Source organism: Sorex fumeus, unplaced genomic scaffold, assembly GCF_029834395.1.
Source record: "Sorex fumeus unplaced genomic scaffold, SorFum_2.1 ptg000095l, whole genome shotgun sequence".
In the NCBI taxonomy this organism is placed as follows: domain Eukaryota; kingdom Metazoa; phylum Chordata; class Mammalia; order Eulipotyphla; family Soricidae; genus Sorex; species Sorex fumeus.
In genome coordinates, this window is record NW_026606152.1 from 14433864 (window position 1) to 14449424 (window position 15561).

The 15561-nt window shown below is 41.1% G+C and overlaps 1 protein-coding gene across 1 annotated transcript in view; it reads left to right on the top strand.

Moving 5' to 3' along the window:
* SETDB2 (SET domain bifurcated histone lysine methyltransferase 2) overlaps positions 1 to 14730 on the top strand; it is a 34015-nt gene extending 19285 nt beyond the window's left edge. The window contains exons 7-13 of the mRNA XM_056133055.1: positions 429 to 598; positions 3452 to 3671; positions 5193 to 5292; positions 7361 to 7487; positions 9766 to 10106; positions 13846 to 13934; positions 14460 to 14730. Coding sequence (XP_055989030.1) covers positions 429 to 598; positions 3452 to 3671; positions 5193 to 5292; positions 7361 to 7487; positions 9766 to 10106; positions 13846 to 13934; positions 14460 to 14577 — 1165 coding nt within the window. The 3' untranslated portion in view covers positions 14578 to 14730. The remainder of the gene's footprint in view (positions 1 to 428; positions 599 to 3451; positions 3672 to 5192; positions 5293 to 7360; positions 7488 to 9765; positions 10107 to 13845; positions 13935 to 14459) is intronic.
* Positions 14731 to 15561: the final 831 nt, after the last annotated feature.

Below are 15561 nucleotides of genomic sequence, written 5' to 3' on the forward strand. Positions count from 1 at the left end.
TCAGGAATTACCCCTGGCGGTGCTCAGGGGACCATATGGGATGCTGGGAATCGAACCCGGGTTGGCTGCGTGCAAGGCAAGTGCCCTACCCGCTGTGTTATTGCTCCAGCCCCAACACTTAAACTGTAAAGAGCTAACATTTACTGCATGCACGAAATCATCTCAGGCATCTTGTAAATTCTCATTTACTCTTAACCAAACAGCTCTATTATATTACTCCCTTTTTAAAAATAGAAACTTTAAGCATAGAAAGGTTAAGTAACTCATGTAAGGTCAGGCCACTCCTGAGAGCTAGTACCCAGGCAGCCTGGTTTCAGGACCCTTCACACTTAGTCTGTTGCCCTCAGAAATTATTCCTAAGGCGGCAAAATAAACTGTTCTTGATCCAGTTAGGGCCTCTGATTTTCTCTTCCCTGCTTTATTGTCAGCATTTATGAGTGCAGTTTGTTATGCAAATGTAACCGAAGACTGTGCCAGAACCGAGTTGTGCAGCACGGACCTCAGGTGAGGCTCCAGGTGTTCAGGACTGAGAAGAAAGGCTGGGGCGTCCGCTGCCTGGATGACATCGACAGAGGGACCTTCATTTGCATTTATTCAGGTAAAGAAAAGGACTCCTTGGAGATCACAATGAGGTTTCCTCCCTTTCTGAATCTCAAGTCTAACCAGCCGGGACCCTGGGGTAGCAGGGTCGTAGTAGCAGGTTTGAGGTGTGTCAGGCACTGCAGGGATGAGGGGCTTTCAGCAGTCCCAGAGAGTCTGAAAGGAATGGCTCCCACATACTATTATTTTTCTCCACGGCCTCAGATGCTTGGGGATATGAAACTTTTGGAATAAGACAGCTCCTATAACGCTGAAGTGAAGATTAGCAGTCCAAGACGTGGGGACACGGATTGATTTTTAATTGCCTTTGAACGTGTTCCCTCCCCCTTTGCTGGAGGAACCCCAGCACACACACATTAGCAAGTTCCTTTTGTAAGAAGTACCAGCTTTGGCTGATGAAGGCAGCGACGCTAAGCAGCTCCCTCTCTTCAGGGACTGAAGAATATGCCCACATTCTGAGCAAAATCTCCTCCAATATTTCAGAATTGTGCATTACTCTTTCTTTTAGGCCACAGTTCCCAAGCCACATAAGTTGGCCTCCAGCAGTCTCATCTCTCCCTACCCCTGTCAGGCAAACGTCAATACTATTTATGTGTATCAGGAAATGAGAAAGGAGAGAGAACATGGTTCTAGAGACACTCTAAAAGAATGTTCTGGACTGAGTCTTGGTGACTAGGAAGCAGGGATCAGAGAAACCCACCACCTCTGAATTTCCAGGGTTTCCTTCAGTGAGGACAAAAAAAATGTCAGAATTCAGAATCATCACGATTGAATCCATGCCACATACTAACAGGTATCTATACTATACAACTTGCCTAGATACTCATAACTCATATTTTGCAAAAATAACTGATAAATTGGCTGCTATCAAATCTTGTCCAGAAAGTAAATGTCATTGACTTTATTTGTATTGCTATAAGATGCATGTATGGTATCTTTTTAATTCAGTGACTGATTTTTACTAATAACTGTCATTTTTTAGTGCCTTGAAATGATATAACCTTTGAACTAAGAATTAGGAAGGTGTGGGGGGAGAGGTTTGGGTCACACCTCATGGTGCCAAGGTGTTACTTCCAGCAAGACTGGGGATCAAACCAGAGTTGGCTGTAGACAAAGCAGTTACCTTCACCCCCATACTAGCTCTCTGGTCCTTGACTGAGATTCTGTTACACTGTATTTAATAGGTGAACAGTAGGAACATACAACCACAGATATAAATGAGTCAGTCTCTTCGTCAGAAAGGTAAGCTTTTGGGACCAGACAGTGCAGTGGTAGGGCACCCCAAGTTCATCTCCGGCATCCCCTCTGGTCTCCCAAGCCCACCAGGAGTGATATCTGAGTGCAGAACCAGGAGTAAACCCTGAACACCACTGGGTATGGCCCAAAAATTAAAAAATGAGGTTTTAGATGGTAAAGCATTTTTTTAAATTTCTTTTTATTAGTGAATCACTGTGGGGTACATAAACTTTTGTGTTTGCATTACAATCGTATAATGATCATTTACCCATCCCTCCACCAGTGCCCATTCTCTCCCACCAGTGTTCTCAGCATCCCTCCCACCACCCCCACCCCAGCCTCCCACCACCTACCCTGCCTCAATGGCAGGGCATTCCCTTTTGCTTTCTCTTCTTTTGGGTGTTGTGGTTTGCGATAGAGGTATTGAGCGGCCATCATGTTCAGTCTGTAGTCTTCTTTCGGAACTCATCTTTCAACCCGAATGGGTCCTCCCAACATCCTTTACTTGGTGTTCCCTTCTCTCTCTGAGCTGCCTTTTCCCCCACCATGTCGCATCGGTTTCCAAGCCATGGAGCCAACCTCCTCTGATCCTTACCTCTACTACTCTTGGGTGTTAGTCTCCCATTCTGTTACTTTATATTCCACAGTTGAGTGCAGTCTTTCTATACCTGTCCCTCTCTTTCTGACTCATTTCACTTAACATGATACTTTCCATTTTGACCCATTTATATGCAAATTTGATGACTTCATCCTTTCTCCACCCCTCTCAGAGAGCCCAGCAAGCTACCGAGAGTATCTTGCCCACATGGCAAAGCCTGGCAAGCTACCCATGACGTATTCGATATGCCAAACACAGTAACAACAAGTCTCACAATGGAGACATTACTGGGCCCACTCGAGCAAATTGATGAACAATGGGAGGACAGTGCTAAATCTTTTCTAACAGCTGCATAGTATTCCATTGTGTAAATGTACCAAAGTTTCTTTAACCAGTCATCTGTTCTTGGGCACTCGGGTTTTTTCCAGATTTTGGCTATTATAAACAGTGCTGCAATGAACATACAAGTGCAGATGTCATTTCTACTACATTTTTGCCTCTCTGGGATATATTCCCAGGAGTGGTATTGCTGGGTCAAATGGGAGTTCAATTTCTAATTTTTTGAGAATCGTCCATACTGTTTTCCAAAAGGGCTGAACCAGTCAGCATTCGCACCAGCAGTGAAGGAGAGTCCCTTTCTCCCCACATCCTGGTAAAGCATTTAAATGAGACATAAATCCTGCAGTTTTAAAACTAGAGTTTACCTCCAATTTTCTAGAATGCATTCTCATCTTTATTATTGTTTTATGTTATAGTAGCTAAGTCTTACCTTTTTTCAGTATATAAAAACTGATAAATGTTTCTTCTACAGGTTCTGTCTTTTCACATACTGGGAAATATTAAATCTCACTATTGGTCTTTTATTGTTTCTTGAAATCTTTTTCTAGGAGAAGTAAATGTATATGTCTTGATCCTATAAGTAAGATACACCTCTTTAGCAGTAAAGAAGAGTAGAGATGTCCTTTTGTTATTTAGAAATCATATATTCTTTTTTCTTAAACTATTATTTTCTTTTAGGGAGATTACTAAGCAGATCTAACACTGAGAAATATGTTGCTATAAGTAAAAATAGAAAAGAAGAGAAAATTATGAAAAATTCGTTTTCAAAAAAACGGAAAATAGAAGTTGCAGATTGTGAAGTTGAAGTTATTCCATTGGCATCAGAAACACCTCCTACAAGTGTGAAAATTGGGGAGTATCCACCTAATTTCAATAACAGTCCAAAAGAAACAGTCACGTAAGTGAGATCTTAGGAACTGAATCAAGATTGATTCCTATCAGTAATCTTTAGCCTGTTTTGTTTTGTTTTGTTTTGTTTTGTTTTACAACTGTAGGCTGGTTGAAAATAGCCCTAGAAGTAACCCCAGCATTGCAGGGCTCAAAGAGCACAGAATCTGCAAAACGTAGGCCAAGCCAAGAGGAACCCCCACCCACTCAACCCACCCACCACCACCACCACCACCACATACACACCACCACCAAAATAAAAAAATAAAGAAGAATCTAGAACTGGCTCAAAGAGCTGAAGTATACACTTTGCTTGTAGGAGCTCTGGGTCCTATAACAGGCATCACACAGCAAGAAAAAAAGTGTGTGGAACGGTCTGAATTTCCACTTTGTTTAATTATTAAAATATAATTTATCGCTGTCCCACAGTGGAAGACCTGGGTACACGAGCTGATTCTGATGCAGTGTATGATGGATAATCCATAGCTGCGCAATAAGGGCTGAGGGCCAGCAGACAGGCTTATTAAGGGTTTAATAGAGCGAAGGGATTGCACTGTGTGCAGTAGGAGGGCATGGGGTTAGAGGGAGGCGAAAGGTGAAATGAATGGTTACTTGGGAAAGATTGGCCTGGGTCTCTGTGATCTCTAAGCAGAAACAAAGTAACAGAATTATTGTCTAGATTGCTGGGTTGTCAGCATCTCACTTCCACACGCAGCGGCCAGTCATAGCCCACCGTCAATCTGTACTAACCCCCTGGGATGTCAGCGCTCCCGGCACCACTCCATCACCCAGGTCCAGGGCCAGAGCACTCACAGGTCAGCCGCTCCAGATGGTTAGGGAGCTTTTCCAGCAGGAACTCCAACAAGCATTTGCCTGACATAATATTCATTTATTCAAAGTGTGCAATGACATTTTGTAAATTTACAGAGTTCTATAACTGTTGCCACAAATTAACTTTTAATATACGTTTAAGGCCTCCAAAACAGTAGTTAGGGAGCCTGGGGGAGGCTCAATCCTGGTGATACTCGGCCAGCCGGGTTTCAGTGCGGCACTGCAGCACTGCTCAGGCCCAGCTCGGCAGTGCTAAGGCTCAAAGTCAAGTCCTCACTTAAGCAAGGATGTGCCTCTAACTTTGAATTATGGTTATAGGGGCTGGAGTTATAATATTGCGGGGAATACATTTGCCTTGCACGAGGCTGACCTGAGTTCAATCCCGGACATCCCATATCTATCGCCCCCCCTGAGCACCACCAGGAGTAATTTCCAAGTGCAGAGTAACCCCTGAGCATCACTGGATATGACCCAAAAAGCGAGGAAGAGGAGGAGGAGGAAGGGGAGGGGGAGGAGGAGCAGGAGGAGGAGGAGGAATCTCTTAAAATATGATTGTATTCCTTCTCAGTGAGGGATTACATAGATATTATTGCATGGATTAATTTCTAGTGGGTATTATGTAATAGTAATGTTTTCTATATTTTTCCAATTAAGAAAAAATTTAGTGCTCTACAGAATAATTTTTATTTTTCCTTTTCAGAGAAATAAAATGTGACACAGCTTCAAGAATTAAGTATCATTCAGTCATTAAAAGTCCTAAAGCCAGGACAGTCAGTATTCAATGCAATGAGGAAAAGAAGGTAAAAAAAAAAAAAAAACAACCCTACAAAATGTAAATGGAACCTGAGAACTTGAAGCTGTCATCTCTTTTTTTTTTTTTTAATTTATTTGTTCTGGCTCTCACCCCATGATACACAGGAGTTACTCCTGGCTCTGCACTCAGGGTCACTCCTGGCATGCTCAGGAGACCATGGGATATCAGGGCAAGTGCCCTACCCACTGTATCATCACTCCGGCCCTTTATGTCACCTTTTTTCTCTTACTTGGTTCAAATTATTTGTGTTACTAATGTGTAAGGCTTCTGGTATTTTTTGAAATGGACATGCTGTTGAAGTATTGGGTCTGTTTCATAGTGGTTTGCATTTTCCCAACTTAGACATATTGAGAATATCACAAGGGTGTTCCACTGAGACTAAGTAGTCAAGTTCGTAGGAGAAGGTAAATTCTTAAGAGTTGATAGTAATACAGAATAGGAAAGAGGATAGAGTAATTTAGGTTAAGGAGAATAAGGTATACAAATAGGAAAATATGAAGGAGAAAAAAGACCTAGACCCTAATGAAAGAAACATCTGGAGCAGCATTTTTTGTGATGAACCATGGAAGGTACACTTAGCAGCCTGAACTGAGGAGAATAACTAGTCAGACTCTAACTTAAAAGAAGAAAGAGATCGGTGCAGGTAAATGAACAGAGACAGACAGTCATAATTGAAGTTAATAGTCAGTCTTGTAGGTAAAAAGTAAGAAGACATCTGCCCTATGTGATGTGCAGATGTTCCAATTGCCTAACAGTGTGTCGTGATGCCATTATCACAGAATCAGGAGAAAATTGTCAGGCCACAGGCTCACTGGAATCTAAGTTTCACCTCCAACTCTACTGCCAGCCAACTGGAGACTGCTCAGAGAGAAGAGAGAGAGAGAGAGAGAGATTTTGTGTGTGTGTGTGTGTGTGTGTGTGTGTGTGTGTGTGTGTGTGTGTGTGTAAAATTGAGCATAACAGTCTTTCTCAGAATTAAGAGAATGAATAAACTTCTGAAACTGGGTGCCATCCAGTGTTTGACATTGTGTACTAAGTACTTGGAAAATATTGACGGTTTCACTACCTGAATATTAATAAAGGTCAATATTTATTGAGTAGATGTTTGAGTGCCAGGCATAGTACTAAGCATATTACCTCCTTTTAAAAGTTGTCATTACCGGGGCTGGAGCTATAGCACAGTGAGTAGGGCGTTTGCCTTGCACGCAGCCAAACCAGGTTTAGTTCCCAGCATCCCATATGGTCCCCCAAGCACCGCCAGGGGTAATTCCTGAGTGCAGAGCCAGGAGTAACCCCTGAGCATCTCCGGGTGTGATCCAAAAAAGCAAAAAAAAAAAAAAAAGTTGTCATTACCATGGGCTGGAGTGATCACACAGCGGGTAGGGCATTTGCCTTGCACACGGCCAACCTGGGTTCGATTTCCAGCATCCCATATCGTCCCCCGAGCACTGCCAGAAGTAATTCCTGAGTACATGAGCCAGGACTAACCCATGTGCATAGCCAGGTGTGACCCAAAAAGCAATAAATAAATAAATTCTAAAAGTTGTCATTCCATTTAAAGTGCTATACTGGCTATCAGCCAAAAAGTAGTAAACCTTTTCTAACCAGGCCGGGGTGGCTGGGGGGAAGCAGGACATGGAGGTGTTCAGGGGGCTGTGTGCCTGTGTGCTGCAGGATGGCTCCCAGGCCTGTTGTGTGAAAAGTATGCTCTGACCCTTTGAGCTGTCTCCCCACCCCTAGGCAATGGTTTTTAGAGTAGAAATTAGCCAAAGAATAGTTTCCCCTTGTACATTTCATAGTTGGGGCCTGATATTAGCAATCCAGTAGTAGAATTAAGGGACACAACAACTGTATTTGAATTTTAGCCTAAAAAATATCTTGATGTTCTACAGCTTTGTGAAATGACTAGAAGCATTACCCAACCAGAAAGCTCCATCATTTCAGATTCCTCCTGATACAGACTTTGAGGCTTTTCCTGAATAAATCTTGTAATTACAGTTTATGAATCTTGATGAAAGATGCTTAACTGCTAAACTCTGTTTTTCCTAACCTAGAACTTGAAGAACTCTCCCTTGTTTCCTTCTGAGGGATTTGCTTCCACCAAGTCCGTCACCTCAGAAGATAGTGATGGATTTATACCAACCCGAGTATATCTGAATTCTAAAACCAAGGACATGAAAAGTAGGCTTTGTTTCACTTCATGATTACTTTCCTTTATCATTTTTTTTATCTCTCGTTCAATATTCTACTCCTTTTATCAGATTCCATAACATGTTTAATTCTTCACAGAAGTTACCCCTTGTCTAGATGAGAAGTTGGTGAGCTATAGCTTGTGGACCAATTCCAGCCTCCCCCCTAGTTAAGGTCCGTAACCTAGTTCTAGAGAGATTGTACAGGAGCTTAGGCTCTTGCCTGGCATACAGCCAACACTGGCACCACATTGGTGCCCCAGGAGTTGCCAGAGCCTACTCCTGAGCACAACCTGAAATAGCCCACAACCACCTCTGAGTATGAACCAAAATGAAATACAAAAGGAAAAAATCTGTGATCTAAGATAAAGTTCACCCTTTTAAGTAATTGGGAAAAGTAAGGTAATTCTTTTGGGACACTTGGGAATTATATGAACTTAAATTTCAGTGTCTATCAACAAAGTTTCACTGGAACCAACCAGGTCATTCTTTCAAGAAGCCTCAACTACTTTCCTGCTGTAGCAGCAGAAGTGATCAGTCCTATCAGAGACCATCCAACCCACAACATCTGAAATATGGATGACTTGGCCCCTGCCTAGATGCAGCAGAGGGACTTGCGGCCTGGCAAACGATGCTCAGCAAAAGAAAACAGTTTTTAAGTACCTGAGTGCTTGCCTTCCAGTTTTGTTAGTAGTAGCACTGCCATCACTAAATTCCCAGTCCACGAAGCTGGATTTCAGTGCTTTGCATCTCACTGCATCCCTCAGTGGAGAGACTTTGCTGACGACTCTTCCTGAAGGGCTGGCCAGCTTCCCTGCCTCTGCTTTCCTAGCACTCCACCTGATCCTGAAGAAAGGAGCCAGGAGGAGAAAAGGCAGCTTCTTCACAGAATAAGGCTGCGAAGGAGGAAGAAGTCTTCTACCCATCTTAGATTTTCCAGATGGATCCCCATAAATTAGGCTGACAAAAGATAGATTGAAAGATTACTACTATATGTTATCAGCCACATGAGTAAAACATATGAAACACAGGGAATATTCAGAAATAAGTAATTTATAATTTAAGGTGGCTTAGAACTCTTAATTAACCTGCCACCATAACCAAATAACAGTAAATTTTTACTATTTCTTTGGATTGAACCTAGGGCCTAACACATGCACGGCATATATTACAGGCTCTACAGAAATATACTGTTAGGACTGAAATTTGACTACACGCAAGCACATATGCAGAAACAGTAATAATTAAACCAAGAACAGAAATTTGGGGCTGCTTAGTTGGCACAAATGACTTTTGTTAAATGAATGATTTTGTTTTGTTTTGTTTGGGGCCACGCTCAGCAGTACTCAGGGCTGACTCCTGGCACTGTGCTCAGGAATCACTCCTGGCGGTCTCGGGGTACCATATGGGATCCTGTGAATTGGACCCAGATTGGCTGTGTAAAGGGAAACACCTCACCCACTTACTGTACTATCACTCCAGCCTGATTTTATTTTTAAATGAAATAAAATCATTTTGCATGATTTTATTGCCTTGTATCTGTGAGATCCTGCATTCACTCCCTGACACCGCAAAACATGAAAGATTTTATTTCTTTTGTTTGATATGAAGTCATACTTCTGAATATCCTCAAAAATATTTTCATTATTGGATAAGAAAGAGTTAAGCAACTAATCACTTTATGAAATATTTTGTTTGTGAAGTATAATTGTTTGGTAGTCCTCTGGTAAGAATGCCCGCTGTCTGAAGCTTGTGGCATGTGGCTGACAGGATCCTCCCAGGCATTTTTTTTTTTTGACTTTATGCCCTTGGTATTTCTAGAGAACTTTCTAAATACCGTCTGTTAAATACAGTCTGTATACTTAAATACAGACTGCGGAGTTGAAGAGGATGAAGAAGCGTAAATTGGTATGTAAGAAGAAGAGATTAAAAATACAATAGGAAGGGGGCCAGAGTGATAGTGTGGATGACCCACGTTCAATCCCTGGCACTCCCATATGGTTCCCTGAGCCCTGCCAGGAGTAACATGTGAGCACTGCCATGTGTGGCCCCAAAACAAAACAAAATGTATAATAGAAAGGAAGATGTAGATTCATAATAAAAAGCAATTATATATACAAAAGGGGCAGAATTTAGAACTTGATTCCTAAGTTTGTACACCACTAATCATTTATTATTGTGGCAGTAACTAGCATTTAATTACTTTTGCTCTCAGCATTATTGCTTGGCCACCTGTATTTTCTGATAACTTTTTCCAAATTGTTTATTAGAGGATGCAAGCTCAAAGGAAGTTGAGGATTCTGAAGACAACCTGGCGACTGAATCAGATGTGATAGATATAACTAAATGTAGAGAGGAAATTCCTCCAAGGTTCCGATGTAACAATGAAACATTGAATAATAAGAATATTATAAGGAAATTGGATGTTCAAATAGAAAAGCCCCATGAGAAAGAATCTCCAGCATGTCAGAATCAACAGGCCTGTCATGATGAAGAGCTTCCAGGCGAAACCAGCAATAACGCTTCATCTGATTCCCTGAAGAGGTCAAAGAACAAGATTGAGTTCTTACTGGATGCCAGGAGAGAAGGCAATGTGGGCCGCTTTCTCAATGTGAGTATGTGGGCTCAGATTCACATTCCTAAACAACTGTTTTTCTGTGCTTCTTAACAGAAACACCAGAAACATAGAATTAACAGAGATTCTAAATCCAGATACCTGAGTCTGAATGCTAGTTCTGCACTTACATGACCTAAATCGCCTTTTCTGTTCCTTGTCTTTCACTTCTGATAATAGCACCTCTCTGATGGGATCGCATTTATTTATTTATTTTTAATTGAATTGCTGTGAAATCCACAGTTACAGAGCTGTTCGTGCTAAGGTTTCAGTCATACAGCATTCCAACACTTGTCCCTCCATCAGTGCACATTTCCCACCAACAATGTCCCAGCTTTTCTCCCCTCAAACCCCCTCCCCCACGGTCAGCATTCTCGTGCACTCTCTCTACTAAGAGGGTATCATCTTCGTTCCTTTACCTATTTTCAAAATGCAGTTCTCATCCAGAGTGATCATTTCTGACTTTCTTTGTCTAATAGGATTTTAGATGGATTAAATGAGACATACTGCTAAACAATACTAAGAGTACTAATTAACATAGAGAAAACATTTTCTTGAGGGAAAATATAAGAAATGAGTTAACAGTAATTTTATTTTATTTTATTGAATGAGTTGCTGAATTTGTTTCTTCCAAAAATCATAATGATACACAGAATCACTTTCATTTTTACATCTTTTTTATTCTTTTATGTATTTTTTAATTAGGGGTCTGCCAAGAAGTGTTGAGGGGACCAGTGATACTCAGGCAACCAGGCAGCTGGTTCAGTATTCAAGCTGTCAGTGCAGTGGAGCTGGGGGCCACCAGAGCCACCCCAGAAGTGCTCCAGTGCTCAAGGACCACTAAGTTTCCTCCCAGCAGTTTTGAAGGCAGTGGGGGTGGGGAGAGGGACCGGGACATGTGGGGACTGAGTTTTGAGCTCAGAGCCTTGACCCCCAAGCCACCTCCTGAGCCTCTCCCCTGAGTGATGTAACACTATAGGCTTTACTCAGAAGTGCTTCTGTTAAAAAATAAAAATGAGTTGGAGGTATTTATGTTTTATTTATTCATACTAAATTTTGCATGATCTATTGGATTAGTGTAGGAAAACCAATATATTTACCAGAATGTTGTGTCTCACTCCCATAAGCCTTTTTCTTTTGTCCTCGGTTCATAATCATTTTGCTGTTTTGTTTGCATGTCTGCTTTGGATGTTTTAGTGAGATGATAGAGGAGTGACCTGTATTGTTGGTCACATCTCCTGGGTAGTGTGGAATCCACGCTGTCTTGAGGCTTCCCTCTTAGATTCCTGCCATCTCATTCCTCCTCCCATCACACATTATTAGAGAACTCTCCAAGGAAGAACAGTAATCCCTCCTTCAACCGTGACTCCATGTCTAGCAAAGTGGATCATGTGGACTCCCTGAACCACTGTTCTAAAGCTGAGCCAGGACCTGCTGCATCCCCCTGCCCCCCTGTGCCCCGCTTACTCACTGCTTACCATTTCTGAGAGAGCGAACAGAGTCTCGGGGGAAGGTTCAGCCTTTGATCCCTCCACACGGCCTTGCTAAAGGTCCCCTTACTGTAGCTTACCTGGCCTTCATTTTTCCTGATCTCTAACAGCTCTTGGGAGGGACAGCTTTGACTTTTCCCTTAAAGTGAAGGTAAAGGAAAGAAAACAGTTCCCGTGACTCATAGGTTTTTGACATCTTTAAGGTAAACTTCATGCCTGTTTTAAATGTGACCTTTGACTGGTTTGTGTACTCCTCTGGGTCTTACATGCTACTCAGCCGGCACCAGAAGAGAAAAAGTAGAGTATCTTTAAAAGCAGAGCTTTTCCTTGCTAAGTGAATCTACTTACTTGGTTTTTCTCCTTTTTTTTTCTTTTTTCTTTTTTCTGTTGATTTGTTCGGATACGTGGCCAACAAAAAGTAGAATCCTCTCCTCTATTCCTCTGCCCACCATCTGCCCTCTCTCTGCACCTTGCTTGCTTCTCCACTGTCACCCAACAAGGCAAAAGTGGAAAAGGAACCATGAGAGCAGCTCAGAGCAGAGGGCTGGCGTGCTCTGTCCCACCAGTGGGATTGAATGGGGCTGGTCAAGATGATGCGGCAGATTTCAGCTCCCAAGGGAGCACGATGGCCAGGCCTCCCTGGTTTCTAGCAGAGAAAAACAAATGCACACAGGTCCTGCCCTGGCCTGGCCTCCTGTACTCACTCTTTGCTTCCTCCCTTTCTCCCTGCCTTTCTTCTGATTTCCTTCCCACACTTCTGTTCTTCTCCTTCCACTCTCCCTCCCTTCCCATTTTTCTGCATAATTGACATTCACATAATTTAAACAACAAAGTTAAAAGGCATACGGTATACATACGTGCAGCCGATCAGGGTTATTTAAAGATAACTGTGAGCTTGCTTGATTAAAAACTATTGAGTAAAGCTTACCAACCAACACTGAAAAAAAGTATGACAGGAAATTATGGAAGCTAAATGGTAGTAAATATGTCCAAGAAATATTGTAGGGATTTGATTCTTAGTGAATGTGGTGATACATGAATATGTAGAGATGTGCCTAATGTCAACAGAATAACACTGGAATGATGATAATAGGAGGAAATGTTAGAAGTTTTGGGAAAAGAATAATTAGTATTTATGTGTAGTAGTGAAATTAATTGCTTCCACACTTCCTATTTCCAGACGGTATTTTGAACTGTAATGTAAAAGTCAAATCATGTACTTTCTTCATATTCATACTTGAGAAGCCCCCATTACCCTGCTTCCTCCACTTTTTTTTATTACTTTCATATGTATTCTTAGAATGTTCTTTAAGCAAATATAAAAATACATGTTCTTGTTTCTCCTTTTTTCTGTTAAAAAATAGCATATGCTCTACATCTCGGTTTTTAATCTGCCAATATACCCTGGACATCTTTTCCCATCAATCACGGTCACGGTCACAGTCTTCCTGTTGTTCATCGATTTGCACAAGCAGGCCCAGTAACGTCTCTATCATGAGACTTGCTGTTACTGTGTTTGGCATATCGAATACGTCACGGGTAATTTGCCAGGCTCTGCCGTGCGGGTGAGATACTCTCGGTAGCTTGCTGGGCTCTCCGAGAGGGGCAGAGGAATCGAACTCGCGTCGGCCATGTTGGCTGCATGCAAGGCAAGCGCCCTACCCGCTGTGCTATCACAGCGGTAGGGTGTTTGCCTTGCATGTGGCTGACCTGGCTGACCCGAGTTCGATTCCTTCCCATCAATACAAAGATATAATTCTTCATTATTTGCATTGTTAGTTATGTAGAATTCCATTGTGTGGATATGCCAAAGATTATTTTTCCAGGTCAATAGTATCTGAGTTATTTCTAAACTCTTTGTTATAAAAAAAATTTGATGAGTACTCTTTCTTATACATAGATATATGTTCAGATGTATCTGTAGAATTCTTTACCAGATAATGCAGTTCTTAAATAAAAGGATAAATGCATTTATAATGATAATATCAATAGCTTATCTTCTATAGGGATTTATAACATTTTGCATTTCAGTGGGATAAAATTATAAGTCAGAACATTGCTATTCTGGATAGGTTCCTGATATTAATAGAATTGTAATATCGTACAGATAAGCCCCCAAAAGGAAAGAAAGAAAAATAAATGATATGTGTTGGAAACAATGGTATTTTCATGCTTTAACTTAAAATAAGGCATCAAAATTTTATTCAGTGTCTAATCTCTGTGTTTGATTTTTTTTTTTCTAACAGCATAGCTGTTGCCCAAATCTTTTGGTACAAAATGTTTTTGTAGAAACACATGACAGAAATTTTCCACTGATGGCATTCTTCACCAACAGGTTTGAATTTTATGATTTAATTTTCAAATTGTGGATTTAAAAAGAACAATCAGAAAATATGAACAGCAACCAAGCTACAGTATCTCTCCAGCCCCTAAATTATTATTTTCTCCTAGCATTAGTGCCTGAAAGGGCTAAGGATGACAGGACTCAGTTCAGGGGATAACTGACATCAAATGCCACATCTTCGTAAGTCAGAACCACCCCCACTAATGCAGCGCAGACTCATCACAACGCCGAGTTCTACTCTTGGCAAATTGTGCCTCCTTCCAGGTGTACTGACACATTTCTTCTCTCTTAAGATTTTATTGTAGATTTGAAATAGAACTCATTAATTAGTCTTAATGAAAGAGCACCCCTATTCGATGGGCGTCCAGGAGCAAGAATAATCATATTTTCTTGAGGGTGGTTGATATTTTTATGAAAATTGATGACAGTCAATTACTTTGGCTCATCTTGTAGTTATTCTCGATGATTTATATTGTGTTTAAATTTTTTAATTGTTTTTCAATTTCTACATTTTAGGTATGTGAAAGCAAGAACAGAACTAACATGGGATTATGGTTATAAAGCTGGGACTATGCCTGAGAAAGAAATTCTCTGCCAATGTGGATTTAATAAGTGTAGGAAAAAGATATTATAAATATGTAGTCATTGCCTGCTGGTAAAATGAACACACCAAACTGAAATTAGAGCCATGTGACAGCACACTCAAACTGGAATTCCTTCTTGGTCTGACAAAATTCCTCTCAGTTTTCCCTTGTTTGTGAGGGCTTCTTTTGTGACTTAGAAGCGCAAGGAACAAAATACAGACTTTCATAAACTTAGAATATCTCTTTATTCTTACTATTATTTAACTTCACATGAGTAAGATAAAAGTTTATTTTATGTGAAAACTCATTGTACAGTTTGTAACTTATTTGTAAATTATAAAGAGCTAGAATTCAACTATTCTTTTGTTTTTGTTTTTGTTTGGGGATCACACCGGCAGTGCTCAGGGGTCACCCCTGGCTCTGCACTCAGGAATCACTCCTGGTGGTACTGGGGGCCCATATGGGATGTCAGGGGTCAAACTCCAGTTGACCACATGCAAGGCAAATATCTTATGTGCTATACTATTGCTCCCGCCCCAAATTCAACTATTCTCTTTTTTTTTTTAATGTAGGAGTATTGCTATTTATTCAGCCATTGATTAGGCTGATTGAATTGGGCACGAACTCTGCCTAATTTTTTTTCCCTTTTTATACATTTATTTATTGAATCACCGTGAGAGCAGTTACAAACCTTTTGGGTCTAAGTCTCGGTCATACAATGATGAAACACCCGTCTCTTCACCAGTGCCCATTTTCTATCACCAAAAACCCAGTATACCCCCCAGCCCACACCCTCCCCCTACCTGTGGGGCAGATGATTTCTACATTACTCTCTCTCTCTACTTTGATTACATTCAATATTTCAACACCAGACCCCCCATTATTATTTGGGATTTTACCCTAACACTCAGATCTGCCAAAAAGGCTACCGTAGACAATTTGTTTTCTATTGCTGGTTATGAATAACATATGATGTCACGTGACTGAAGTAGTGGCTTTGCAATTTTGGAATTCCGAAATTTTAACAGTTAAAT